This window comes from Meleagris gallopavo, chromosome Z (assembly GCF_000146605.3).
Source record: "Meleagris gallopavo isolate NT-WF06-2002-E0010 breed Aviagen turkey brand Nicholas breeding stock chromosome Z, Turkey_5.1, whole genome shotgun sequence".
NCBI lineage: Eukaryota > Metazoa > Chordata > Aves > Galliformes > Phasianidae > Meleagris > Meleagris gallopavo.
This window is the reverse complement of record NC_015041.2, coordinates 46055490-46068839: the sequence shown is the minus strand read 5'-3', so window position 1 is coordinate 46068839 and position 13350 is coordinate 46055490. Positions and strand designations below refer to the sequence as shown.

The 13350-nt window shown below is 37.0% G+C and overlaps 1 protein-coding gene across 1 annotated transcript in view; it reads left to right on the top strand.

The window, feature by feature from the left end:
• Positions 1-12727, top strand: part of LOC100540511 (leucyl-cystinyl aminopeptidase-like) — a 15401-nt gene extending 2674 nt beyond the window's left edge. Inside the window, exons 3-10 of the mRNA XM_019610224.2 lie at positions 24-155; positions 3603-3763; positions 6503-6591; positions 8808-8988; positions 9732-9888; positions 10840-11024; positions 11600-11761; positions 12507-12727. Of these exons, the coding sequence (XP_019465769.1) occupies positions 24-155; positions 3603-3763; positions 6503-6591; positions 8808-8988; positions 9732-9888; positions 10840-11024; positions 11600-11761; positions 12507-12651 (1212 nt within the window). The 3' untranslated portion in view covers positions 12652-12727. The remainder of the gene's footprint in view (positions 1-23; positions 156-3602; positions 3764-6502; positions 6592-8807; positions 8989-9731; positions 9889-10839; positions 11025-11599; positions 11762-12506) is intronic.
• The last annotated feature ends 623 nt before the right edge of the window (positions 12728-13350 follow it).

Sequence of the window (13350 nt, the reverse complement as noted above, 5' to 3'; positions counted from 1 at the left end):
TTTTTTTTTATTTCTCTCCAAAGGGGGCTTCACTTCTGATGATGCTGAAACATTATCTCACTAAAGATGTTTTTCAAGCTGGTGTTGAGATATATTTGCATAATCACAAGTATGGATCTGCCCAGAGTGATGACTTGTGGGACAGCATGAATGAGGTACTCATCTTTATTACTATGCTTTTGTGTTTTGTTTTTCACTTCTCAGATTGCATTGTGTATTTTGGGTTATATATTTGTTTATGAAAGAAATAAGACAATATGCTGCAAATAAATACTCTTGCTTATCATAGTTCAGTCTGGTGGTGCTTCTGGTTGAGGCTTTGTCCAAATGCGCTCCCCTGCTCACTGGTGGGCTGGGATGCTGGGCCCAGCAATGAGCTATGAGTGATGCACGAGGAATTCCCACTGCAAGTTTTGCTTGTGCTTACACAGTTCAACTCCTTCCTGCCTCACAGCACTTTGTGGGTGTATGGGAACTGCTGAATCATGGCCTGAACCTCTGATTGTTCACCTGAGGTGAGCAACGAGTCAGCCACGGGAGCACAGGTGAAGGCAATTCACCTGTGCTGCCAGAAGGGGTGGAGCCTGGCTCCACCTGTCCTAGACTCAGTTAAAAGCTGTCTACCAGTGGGGAAGGATCTTTTCTGGAGATCCACTCTGCTGGAGTTTCATAAGTGAGCCCAGGATATGGGTAAGCTTTAAGCTTTCTATCTATTCTCTTTTTGTTATTATAATCTGCTTTGCTTAACTCTCTTGTTTATCTTGTAATTATAACATCTTAATATTCATTGATTATACAGTGGGTTAGAGCCACTGTCCGCAGAGGCCTTTCTTGTCCACTTCCCAGAAGCACAGAGGGAGGCTGTGCTCGCACACAGCCTAAAACCAGATCAAGAGATGCAGCACACTCTGGTCATATAAATAGAAGGCGCTGTAGCTTTTAGGACTCCATTTACTGGTATCCCAGAAGGGTGCTGTGTGTATGCACTACCATGTCCACCCTATAAAAAACTCAGTATCATGTAAATATATATATACACTCTCTCTAGAGTTACACTGTTAGTGTATTATAGCCAGACTAAAATTAGTCATCTTAAATGCAGGACAAAACTTTTCTTTCATAAAGGAGCTGAATCCTAAGTCTGTCTGTAAATATTTGCATCTTGGAATGCTCTGTTCTGGTTTAACTTTACATTGGTGGCAATGTCTGTTTCTGCAAGCAGAGCTGGGGCTGTAGGAAAGCAGGATTGTTGGGTAGCCATTCTGCCACTCTGGAACTGGAGGGCAGGAAGGTGGCTATGCTTAGTGAGGGAGAGAGGGCCTGATGAAGGAGAGAAAATGCTGATTTACAGCAGCAAAAGAAGGGATCCCAACAGGAGTAAGCTGCTGGACATTTTGGCTTCAAGATGCTCAATTATAGGAAGAGAACAGAGCTCTCTAGGAGTTTCTGTTACGCTTGGTGGAAAATGCAGCCTCCAACCAACACTCCTCAGTCATGCGTTTGTAGAGAGTGCCCTATGAGGTGGGCAATAATACCTACGGCATGGAGTGACCCCGACAGATGCTTTGCATCTGATCTGCGTGAGGCAGGGCTTCACTGTTTTTCCAACATGGAAGAGGGGCCGCTCTCAAGATGGTAGATTTCTCTCCTAGTCTGTATCCGTGCCTCCAAAAATAACTCAGTTTTAGTTAACTCAGCATTTGTCTTTGGGACAACTTTAGCTTTTCTGTGAACTCAGTAGGCCTCATTCTTCAGTCTGTTGAAACTCAGTCATCATCTTTAAGAGTCAAAACTAATTATTAACAATGCTGGGATTGCTTTATCTGCCACTATTAATATTGTTAAGTAAATTGTCTCCAACCAACTTAGTAACATCTAACCTCAGAACTCAAGAGTGTATTTCTTACTTAAATGATAAACAAACCTTTCTATCTGGGGCTTATTTAATAGTTACAAGTTCCTACTGATAGCTTTATCTGACAGAAGGTGCCTTCCTGTGATGTGCTTATAGTGGGGTATTTTACAATTTTTTTTTTTTGTAAGTATGTTTTAATACTTTTGTGTTTTGACTTAGCCTGCATTTCATGTGCACTCACTTATTTGTCTCTTTTTGGAAGGCTCAGTGCTTAGCTTGACTAGTCCAGTATTGCAGTGAGTTTGTTTACAGCTGGGCCTTTTATCTGTTGCTTCCCTGAGAAGTACCAACTTTGAATTTACTGAAATATACTATCTCTATTCATTTTCCATTGTTACAATGTTCTATTTCTCTTCGTATTTTTCTTTTTGCACCTCAAATTGTGATTTTCTCTTTTTTAGATAGTCTTTCAGATTCTCTGCTATTTGTACTCAGTTGGATAACAGAAAAATCTAGACATGCTAGATCTCTCATTTCTTACTCCAATGGGCTGAGGTTGAAAGGGGGCTCTGGGTTCATCTGCTCCTCCCTCTAGCAACCTAGAGCAGATTGCCCAGGACCATGTCTAGGTGGCTTTTGAAGATCTCCAAGTAGAAGATCCAACCACCTCTCTGGGCAACCTCTGCCTGTGCTGTGCCACCTGCACAGTGTGGAAGTTATGCTCGGTGTTCAGATCAAAGCTCCTGTGTGCCAGTTTGTACCCACTGCCTTCTGTGCTGGCTCTGGGCTCCACAGAAAAGAGCCTGGCTTTGTCATCTTTACACTCTCCCTTCAAGTATTTATAGACATCGAGGCTCCTTCTCAGCCTCCTCTTTTCCAGCTTATAACAGGAAAATGCTGAATGTTGGTGTGAATAGACAACTTGAATCCATAAGGCGAGGCACTAAGATGCTGATGAGGGTACCCAGACAAAGACTCACAACATGAGTTGATGAAAGGTGTATGATGCTTCCATAATGGTACATTAATTTTCTTACGTTCCTCTTAGCTCCACTTAAAATGTACTGTTGTAAGTTAGAGGTCGTATTGTCTTTTTTGTGTTGGACGATCATTTTTGCTAGTAGAGAGGCAGCAGTATGTAGACATTATAAAGTATTTGTCCTGCGGAGGTGATGTTACAGTTAGAAACAGATGCTGAAAATTTGGAGTAGGTTAGGGGGTAGGCTATACAAAAGCTGGGAAAGTGGCATACTAGTGGGGAAAAAAAAAAAAAATTCCTACAAGAGAATGCTTAGTATAAAGGAGGACTTTATCATTTTGTAATACAAATTATCACATTAATTCAATTTCTAATATTCATTTCAGAATTTTGAAAAGGTTTTTAGTCTGAAACATGCACAGAACACTGTAATATCAATTACAGTGTCAGGGTAAGTGGGGACAGCAAGTAAGGTCTGGGGGACTTCCATAACTTTCTTTTCTGTGATGTTCTTGTCTCTATTTTCTCAGCATACCAGTTTATCTATATGAAGATTCCAATTTCTCTTTTCCCTATTTGCTTAGGGTTTATTCTACTTCAGAAAATAAAATACATTTTTTCCCCTAGATTGTTGCTTGTGTTATTTACACACTCAGTGTCAAAGCACTATAGAGTAGTGCAACTTGTTAAGTTAAACAGAGAGGTTTGACAACTTATATTCCTGTTTTGCCATGTTCTTGTTATATTATGTTTTTTTTTTTTTTAAGTATCACCAATGGAACACTAGATGTAAAAAAGTTAATGAAAACTTGGATTCTGCATAAAGGATTTCCTTTAGTGACTGTTAACCGAAAAGGAAAGATCATCTCATTACATCAGGAAAAATTTTCATATCGTGTGGAATCAGACAATTGGACAGCAGACACGAGGTAATTACCTTCTTACTTCTTTCTATCCATTAAAATCTATTTGCAGATATTTTTCTTCTTGTACTTTTTTTATTTATGTTTTTGGGCTCTACGTTTTTACTACTTGAAAAAATAGAACCACAGATTGGTTTGGGTTGGAAGGGACCTTTAGAACACCTAGTTCCAACCCCCTGCTATAGACAGGGACATTTCCCTGCTCAAAACCCCACCCAGCCTGGCTTTGAGCACCTCCCTGGAGGGGCATCTGCAACCTCTCTGGGCAAGCTCTTCCAGTGTCTCACTACCCTCATAGTAAAGAATAATATCCTAATCTCTAGTCTAAATCTGCCCTCTTCCAGATAAAGCCATTTCCCCTTGTCCTGTCACTACATACTCTTATAAAGAGTCCATCCCCAGCTTTCCTGTAGGCTCCCTTCAGGTACTGAAGGGCCGTTCTAAGGTTGCCCTGGAGCCTTCTCCGGGCTGAAGAGCTCCAACTTCTCAGCCTTTCCTCATAGGGGAGATGCGCCAGCCCTATGATCATCTTTGAGGCATTCTTCTGGACTTTTCTCCAACAGCTTGAGTCCTTGTGTTGAGGGCCTGTCAATGGTTTATGGGCTGATTTGGCCCTGTTCTGTGACAGGGTGGAGGGATAAGGGAAAAAGAGTAGAGAGGTGGGCCCAAAACAAAACAGCAGCAATGATCTGAGGAGAAACAAACTAATTTACTAAATAAGATATCAAAATGCAAGATAGCTCACTATAATAGAATATAATACTACATAATTAAAAATTGAAGCTAATAAATCAAATTAAATGAGAGAAAGAGTGTTTAAAAAACAAAAAAACAAAAAAAACAAAACAAACAAAAAAAACAATTGAAAAGCCTTATACTAATGCTGAAGCAGAGCATGCGGTTGGGACGAGCAGCAGGGAGGAGAGCCTGACAATTGAAAAGGGAAAAATGGACATCAGGTGACCTTGCCAGGGGTTATATCTCCTCTCTGAACACAAAGTCCTCTGGGGTATGTAGGTCTTCTCTTCTGGGACAGATACCCAGAACTGCAGCATTAACTCTTTAACTCCCAGTGCACTACATGGTGTTATGATGTGGAATACCAATCACGGTAACCATTCCTGCTTTCACTCCCTGCAGACTTTCTTTTTGTGCCGAAGTCCAGGAGCTCCTTGTTGATCCATGGAGGCCTCCTGGCATTTTTACAGTAATAATAACATAATAATAACAATTATACAATTATTAATGAGATAATAAGATAATTTAGGATAGAATCTAATATCTGCACTGGAAAAATAATTGGTGAGCTATGCCTCTCTGTTAATATTCTGTAGCTTCCTATGTAAGCTGCTGCTTGTTTTCTGAAGCTTTTAAGCGTGACTTGATGAGTTGTGATAAATGGTAGAATGCACTGCTCAGTTTGATATCCAAAGCTTAACTTCACAGGTAAAGATATCTTTCAGGAGGTTATGTGTGCTTAATGAGAAATTGAAAAAGGCTGCATTGCAGAAGTCTCTACGTGTTGCTGATTTCCCTTTCTTTAGAGATGTAGAGCTACTTTTCCTTTCTGTCAGCGTTCATTGTGCATCTTGTGCCTTGTTACAATAAAGTATAAAACCAGAATCAAAGCTTCCTTGGCTTTAAAATTTTTAAGATGGCGCTAGTGCTTGACAGCAAATGGCTGAATAGATTACAGGCAATTTTAATTGTACCAAAAAATAAAAGGAAGTACATAAGTTCTGAAGAAGCAAAGGTGAGGCTGTTGTTAATTGTAAAAGTGAATTTATTGCAAACGTGTCTTATGTTGTGAAACTTAACTTTATTTTGTAGCAAAATGAAGTATCATAAGCTAGAATCCTTTTAGAGATTTTGGTGATTTTATGCAGTTACGTGAAGTCTTATTAATAAGAACTAAGTCCTTTGCATCTTCCACAATCAAACCCATGTAAGAAATTTGTCTCTTGAGATGCTGAAAGTTACAGGGCTGTGTTTTGTATTTTTGGAGAGGAAGAAGGAAAACAGTTTATGGTTGGAAGGGAAGGATTGTTAGGCTTAATTGTCATTCTGCATCTGGCAGATAGCAGTTTGGTAAGTGCATAGAAAGTTTTTGATGAGTACTCCATGTGAGTCATTCATGGAAGGGCCCTTTGTCAAACTAGAATGCATATCTTCAATTTGTTTTATCTCACTTAAAGTTACATTTTCTCTGAATAAACAAGTCCCAATTATCTTTATGAAGCAAGTTAGCATTTATTTGTCCAGTTTGCAGTTCACTTGGGTCAGTACTGGTGATGTGCAGTCAGTTATGGTTTCTATTACCATGATTTGAAATCTGAGTCTTGTATTTGAATCAACCTGAATTGTTTTGTTGGGTTTTTTTTGTTGTTTGTTTGTTTTTAATGAAACAGGAAGAGAGAAAACACTAGACTGAACTGAAAATAGTACTGGCTGAATTTCTGATACAGCTGAAGATTTTCTGTCCACATTACTTTGGGCAAGGTACTTAGCATGCTGGAACTAAGAAATAAGTACTAGGAAATCTTCTCAACATGATAGGAATAATAATTTTTTAAAAAGCTACATGTGTTTTCTTCTATCATATTTGGATTATATGAATGTTATTTATAGTTTATTATACAGCATGCCGTGTAATTTTAATGTATTAAGTGCTTAAATTAAAAACCAAAACACAGTAACCTTCAAGACAAATAATAAATTGTGTGTATTATATGCTTCTCTTTGTAGTTATCTCTGGGATATTCCTCTCACCTACATGACTAACAGGTGCAACTTTACCTATTGCATTAATGCATATTTACTGGACCAGAAATCAGGTATGTGACTCAAAACTTTGGAAGTCATTTTAATTTAAGTATTACAGATCACTGACCTTTCTGAGCATAGGATGCAAAGATGAAGACCCATAGAGTACAAAATAATTGCAGAGACCCAGATTAAAGCACAGTGAGTTCTGTCATCAAAGCATGTTGTTAAAGAACTGACAAACAACATGGACAGAAACACAGGTCTGGAATTTGTTAAATCTTGTTCTCTTCTTACCCTAATGCATGCCCAAACTGTCTTGAGGTGCATATCCTTGAGGGAGCGAATACAATTAGAGTTGCTCTGCCAGTGTACTGAAATCTGAAGCAGTTACCTTCACTCAAACATTATTTACTTTGTTTCTTGTTACAAGAATGTATTCCATGTGGAACAGATTAAGTTTTTGAGAAAGCTATTGTAAAACTTGAAACTCTATGATCTTTTCAGATAAATACTCTGCTTTTGTTGCATTAGCTAGTCTGAACCTTAAATTTCATGTCTCTGTGTTGTTTTAATTCAGTCCTGTTATTCTCCGTAGCACGTGAATATTTGCTTACAGTGTTACGTAGTATTGTGCTAAAATCATTTCAGATATCTCCCTCTTTGTTCCACTGACTTCAATAACTTTTTGCATTTTAAGTGACTACTTCTCAATGAAGAAAGGCTTTTTCTTCATTAAATTTCCCATTTACTCTGCAATTACATTTAATTAATAAATCTATCTCCTGCCTCTACTATTTAAAATAAAAATGTAGAAAATAAAAATTAGATGTGTAGAGCTGATCTTGATGTTTGCTGTTTACTGTATTTTACAAATAGAAGTGACTTTAGAAATGGTATAAATACTGCAAATAAGTATATTGTTAGTATCATTCTGATGTTGGCTTTACAAAGTCCTCAATTATTCCTGAACTTTTTAAATTGACCTGGATGTTTAGAAAGAGCCTTTGTGAATTATCAGAATGGAAAAACAAAGTTGTTTAATTGAATGTGAATCTTATTATAATTAATACAAAAGTAGCCTGATTTCGAATGTCCCTGTTGGTGATATCATCTTCATCATACTAGTTATTCATTCACTGTAGAAATTTGGATGTGTAGGGTATAAGACAAGGAGAGGCATATAAAAGAGTTTGGAGTAGAATCTTTACTAAGTTTGAAGGACATTGCATTTGCTCTGCAGATTAAAAATTTGGACAATAATTACAGAATTAAAGAACTTTTTTTCCCGTTCCCCAAAGTTTTTCTTTTTTGTGTCTAGCTGACTTTGAAACTAGATTATGTCCTTTCATCCACCTCAATGTCATCCCTAATTGTCAGTTTATTTGTGTGATGTGTCACTGGTAGTTATGTATGAGAGATTGGGACAGGGTTATTAGAAAGGAGTGCTAGCAGCAAATCTCTCTTAACTAGTAAGGGCTGCAGATGCCAACGGAGACTTAACTGGTTTGGTTGCACAATGTTAAAAGGTTTAAGAGTGGATATGGATTCAATATGAAAGCATTTTATAAATTTACTTATGATTAATTCAAAATTCTTAAAACTTGACTTGTTTCTGTCCTTCCCTACGAACTACCCTTTTAGTTTGAAAGCATGCTATCACTTGTGGAGCTTAGTCCTTCTCCTATCATCTGCTTCTGTTATTTTTTTACTTTGCTGAGAGTAGTTTACTTCTATCAAATTAACTGTAATAATAGAATACGTAATAACTCACAAGCCCTGACTATAGAACAATAGTGTTGATATTACTTACTATCCTATCAAGCCTGAGGCTTGATTTAGCATATTGAAATACTTGTCCTGATCTGAAGAGTGATAGGGTGTGCCCCATTACCTATTACACACATTCATCATGAGTGAAAAGTGTTCCTTCTGTTTCTTTCTGGGTAGGAGAACATCACTTATAAAAATTGTTCACAGTACTATGGCAGTTACGTGCCATGTGGTTTTTCCTTTGTTGTATTTTAGCATGCATAGATGTAGAAGGGGTAGGTTGTTATATTGTTCACTCAGTCAGATGTAGCTTGGAAAGATGAAGAAGTGCAGTCCCATATTTCGGAGCCTTCACTTGGAATATTTTTGCTACCTATTCCCCCTCATAGTAGGGTGTACTAGTGAGTGGAAAATGAATTATTAACTCTCTAGAAATATTACTTCATACATTTGGATTTGAAAGAACAGATGCTATATCTTAGTGTCTGCTGCTAACTGGCTGTCTGTCCATTAGCTGCCATTGAACTTCCAGAAGAGGTGGAATGGATAAAATTCAATGTCGACATGAATGGTTATTACATAGTAAATTATAATGAAGACTGGGAAACACTGATTGATCTATTGAAGAAAAACCACACTGCTTTAAGTGCTAAAGACAGAGCCAATTTGATCAACAATATTTTCAGCCTTGCAAGGTAAGACTTTCGTATTAGAAAACATAATTAACATGAAATTCAGGTTTTTCCAAGTCAAATCAGATCTGGGTTGTGGTGATGGCTGCTCTAAAGAAGTTTTTAATCAGTATTAGTTTCTTAAAAGTGTATACTGTTCACTATTTTTTTTTTAAGTTATTGTTTCATTGATGCTTCCATATTGGCTTGAAATGTCATCTTTTTGTTTTTCATTGTTTTTTCTTTTCTTAGAGCAGCGTCCATTTATTTGCATCCCAGAGGCATACGACTGCTTCCGTTGCTGGAAGACATTATTTTCTTTAGTTGTCTGTTAGTCTGCTGGGTTTTTTTCCTTTTCTGTATTCTGTCAATAAATACTCCTCTATGGAAAAGCAAGGGGTTTGTCTTTCAAGTTTTTACTGGCTGCTCCCCTGCTCTTTCAGTGTTGGCAGTACTTGTAGTGAGGCTGAATGATCTAGAAGACCTCTTGCATAGTACTTTCCTTTAGTTGAGTACCCTCATTTATAATAAATATTTTTGGATGTCATTTTTATACCTTTCTACCTGTTCCAGTTTATGTTAATTGAAGACATTAATGTAAAGTTAGTGTCACTATCTTCTTGCTGATGTTGTAATACATCTAAGGCGTTTATTATTACTCTCTCTATTCATTTATTACTCTGTTAGTGTAATGGAGGTTATTGTAACTTGGGCAGTACTGATTTTATCACTTAAACCATTTCAATGTTCTGTTCATTGACCTGCAGTCTAGGAAAAGAGTCCCTGAAAAAGGCCTTTGAGCTGATCGATTACCTTAAGGAGGAGAGCAGCACTGCACCTCTCACTCAAGCTCTGTTTCAGCTGGGTCTTATTTTCAGCCTTCTAGAGAAAAGGGGTGAACAACAACTGGCAGCACGTGTCATGGTATGTCCTAGTTTTTTGTTAATTGTAGTTTGAAATAATAATTTTTTGTAATGTTTACAATTAAATTAGAGTTGACTGTTGAATTTGTCATTCACTAACTTCATCAAGCTAAACTGGGATTTATTGTGAGTCTTAGCAACTTGTGTAAGGTAGCAATGATCTATTGCAGTGCTAGATTTTCTGTAGTGACATTTTTCCCCCCCCTTGTTTTTTGTAGGACTGGTAAGGTAGTGGAATCTGGGAAATTATAATAGGGGCTATGAAGGTTAAAGTAGTGCAGAGTCTATGACAATTTCTAGTACAGAAAGGCTGTTTCCAAAATTTTTGTATCTGGAGATCACAGATCAAGTTGATTGATATAGAAGCTGCAGGGGGGAGGAAAGGTAATGCTATTTTCTGTAAAAATACAAATGTGCAAGTGGTCATCATTCCCTCATTCCAGCTGAGAGATAGGTTAGCATAATGCAGTGCTACAGACAGCAATAAAATGAAGATGATAGATTCAGTTCTTGTTATCTTGTTATCTGCTCTAAAAAAGGCTGTGGTATCTATTAGATGATAATAATTTACATTTGGATATCTCAGCTAATGAGGTATTTGGTGGGGCACCTAGCTAATACTACAAAACTAGAAACATAAAAGGTTGATGCTATAGATGAAGCTTTGTTGTTTGTGAAAACAGTTAAACATACAGAGGCTGTAATTAGTTGAGATCATAATGTGGCTATGAGTTTGAACTGTAGTAACTTGAGGAATAGTCTTCAATTTGCATATGTAACATTAGATGTAGACTGGACTGTGTATGAGATCTATATCATATCTAATGTATTTGAGAAAAACCACTATGCTTAACTTCCACAGTTATAAAACTTTTTCTTTTCTTAACTGATTTGGTTTGTGGAAAATACTTTGGTAAGAATTAGTTGTTGCTAATAATTTTTCCTCCTTTAGTACAGAATAGAACGCCTCCTTGGAAATAAAATTGATCAACAGCACTGGACAGATGATGGGACATCATCTGAACGAGAACTCCGGTCAGTGCTGCTAACTTTTGCATGCACCCATGATATAAGAAATTGTAGAACAACTGCGTCTGAGATCTTTGATAAGTGGATGAAATCTAATGGAACAATGAGGTACTAAAACCACTGGGCTTTCTCTGCTTTACCTACCTCTTCTTGTTACCCTGCTATCTGAGGGCACTTCATTCTGTCATTTGTTGCTTGTCTAAAAGTAGTTGCAGTTTTAACATGAGTGGAAACTGTGCTAGATTTAAAAATTTTGTCTGCAGTCTTACTGAAGATAACTGCAAAACCATATGCAGATTGCATCCATGTGTGTTTCTTAGGCTGCATACTCATACTTTCTTAGCAGTGTTGAAGTGTACCTTTTTGTCTTGCAGAACTCATTCTACTCTGAGTTTTTGTGCATTTTGTGCCATAGAAAATGACTCTGATTTTTGTACCATTTGCTGTGTTATCATATGGCTCATTCCAAGTGAGTTAAAGTACTAGAATGGCATGAATTCTTGTGTCCAGCAAGCATACAAGTGCTATGGAAATAAACTGCAGAAATGAGAGGGATCTCTTTCAAGCTAATCTGTTCATTTTGTAACTTTTCTTCCTTCTTTTCTCAGATGAGCATTTTTGTCCTCCCTCTTTTTTTTTTTATTTTTTTGTTTGCATGTTTTGTTTTGTTTGTTTCCCTGTAGTCTTCCTAGTGACCTTATGAAAGCCATATTTATAACTGGAGCCAAAACTAATGATGGCTGGGAATTCCTCCTAAAGATGTACTCCTCTTCAGTTCCTGAAGCAGAGAAAAGCAAAATGATTGAAGCTTTGGCCAGCACAGAAGATGTCAGAAAGATGATGTGGTATGAAATACACAATAAGTTCTGCATTGTGTAAATTAAGTGATAAAATCTTTTCTTTTTTGTGCTATCATTGAAAAAAATTCTACATATTAAATAAAATCTAGCTAGATGTTTTCTTTCTCTGTAAAAAGAAGAGCATATTATTCACTTCAAAATAATTTATATGATGGTGTAGGTCAAGGTGAAATATACATAAAGAAAACAATTGAACTCAAAAGCTTTGTAGCAGTAATAAAGGAACTTCAGGTTTTTGTGGTAATGGTAGCACAAATGGCAGATTGTTCTATTTACATCTTATTAACCAAGACAATAACTTTTTGGGTTTTTTTGTTCTTTCTTTGGCCTTACACCATGCTCTCATACCTCGTTAAAGTTTAAATCTCATCATTATGTGAGAGACACACTAAACATGTCCTGGCAGCTGACTCCAGTTGCAACTTTTCTCTTTTAACTTATCAGTGAATTATGTTTTATTTTACAAGTTATGAAAATTTACTTCACCTCAATATCAGTGAAAACTCAGGTACTTGGATTAGAGCTGAGGTCATTCAGTTCATGAAAACGCAAGTGAAATGAATACAGTGCATATAGAATGTAGCATCAGTATGCTGTAGATGCCAGAAATTGCTTGTTATTTTTTCTGTTACATAATCTTGTCCATCTAATTCACAAGTATCTGGAGAACCATGTGAAAATACAAGTAAGATTTCCTTTCTTGTCCCTTTTCATATACTTTGTCTTTTAGGTTAATGCAGAACAGCCTTGAAGGAGAAATCATCAGGACACAGGAGCTTTCACATATCATAGCAACTATTAGCCACAGTTTGCCTGGACACTTGCTGGCCTGGGACTTTGTCAAAGAGAACTGGGAAAAACTTACACGGAAGTAAGGCTTTTGATGCAGCTGAAATGCACAGTCCCAATGGCAAAAGGATCACTCTTATTATGTCCCAGTGAATAAATAGTTTGCTTGATATAAGAATATTTATATTGAAATTTTAATTCCTATTTTAAAATCTGATTTTACGTAAATACTTGGAAAATGTATCTTTTTATCTCACTAGTAGTTGATGGGACTTTAGAGACACCTAGAGCCTATTAGTTATTCTAGAAGGTCTTGATTTGAATTTCTGTTAAAAGCATACCCTCTGTGATGGTTATCTATGTGGTTGGATGGATACCTATGTGATGAAAGACATTCAGAAGTAGACCCAGGGAATTAATTCGTCCTTTATTTATTCCATCTTTCTATAGTAATCTCGAAACTAAAAAAACACCACTTGTTTTAGAAATGTATGTTCTCCATAACTGACCTTAAAGAGTACCCAGCTGGAGAGCTGGTCTGCAAATCTTCCATAAGCTGGCAGTTACATGGAAAACTGTATTTCTGTATTTTAACTGTGATCTGTAACATTTTCGTGTTGCTAAAAGGGCTTATTCCAGATGAAAATTCATGCTTTAGCAAGCAGGATTAATTAATAATCAGTATTACAAAACTACTTGATTCAAAATTAGTTCTGGAGGCGAACTTCACAGAATCACAGAATTGTAGGGGTTGGAAGGGACCTCTAGAGATCATCGAGACCAAC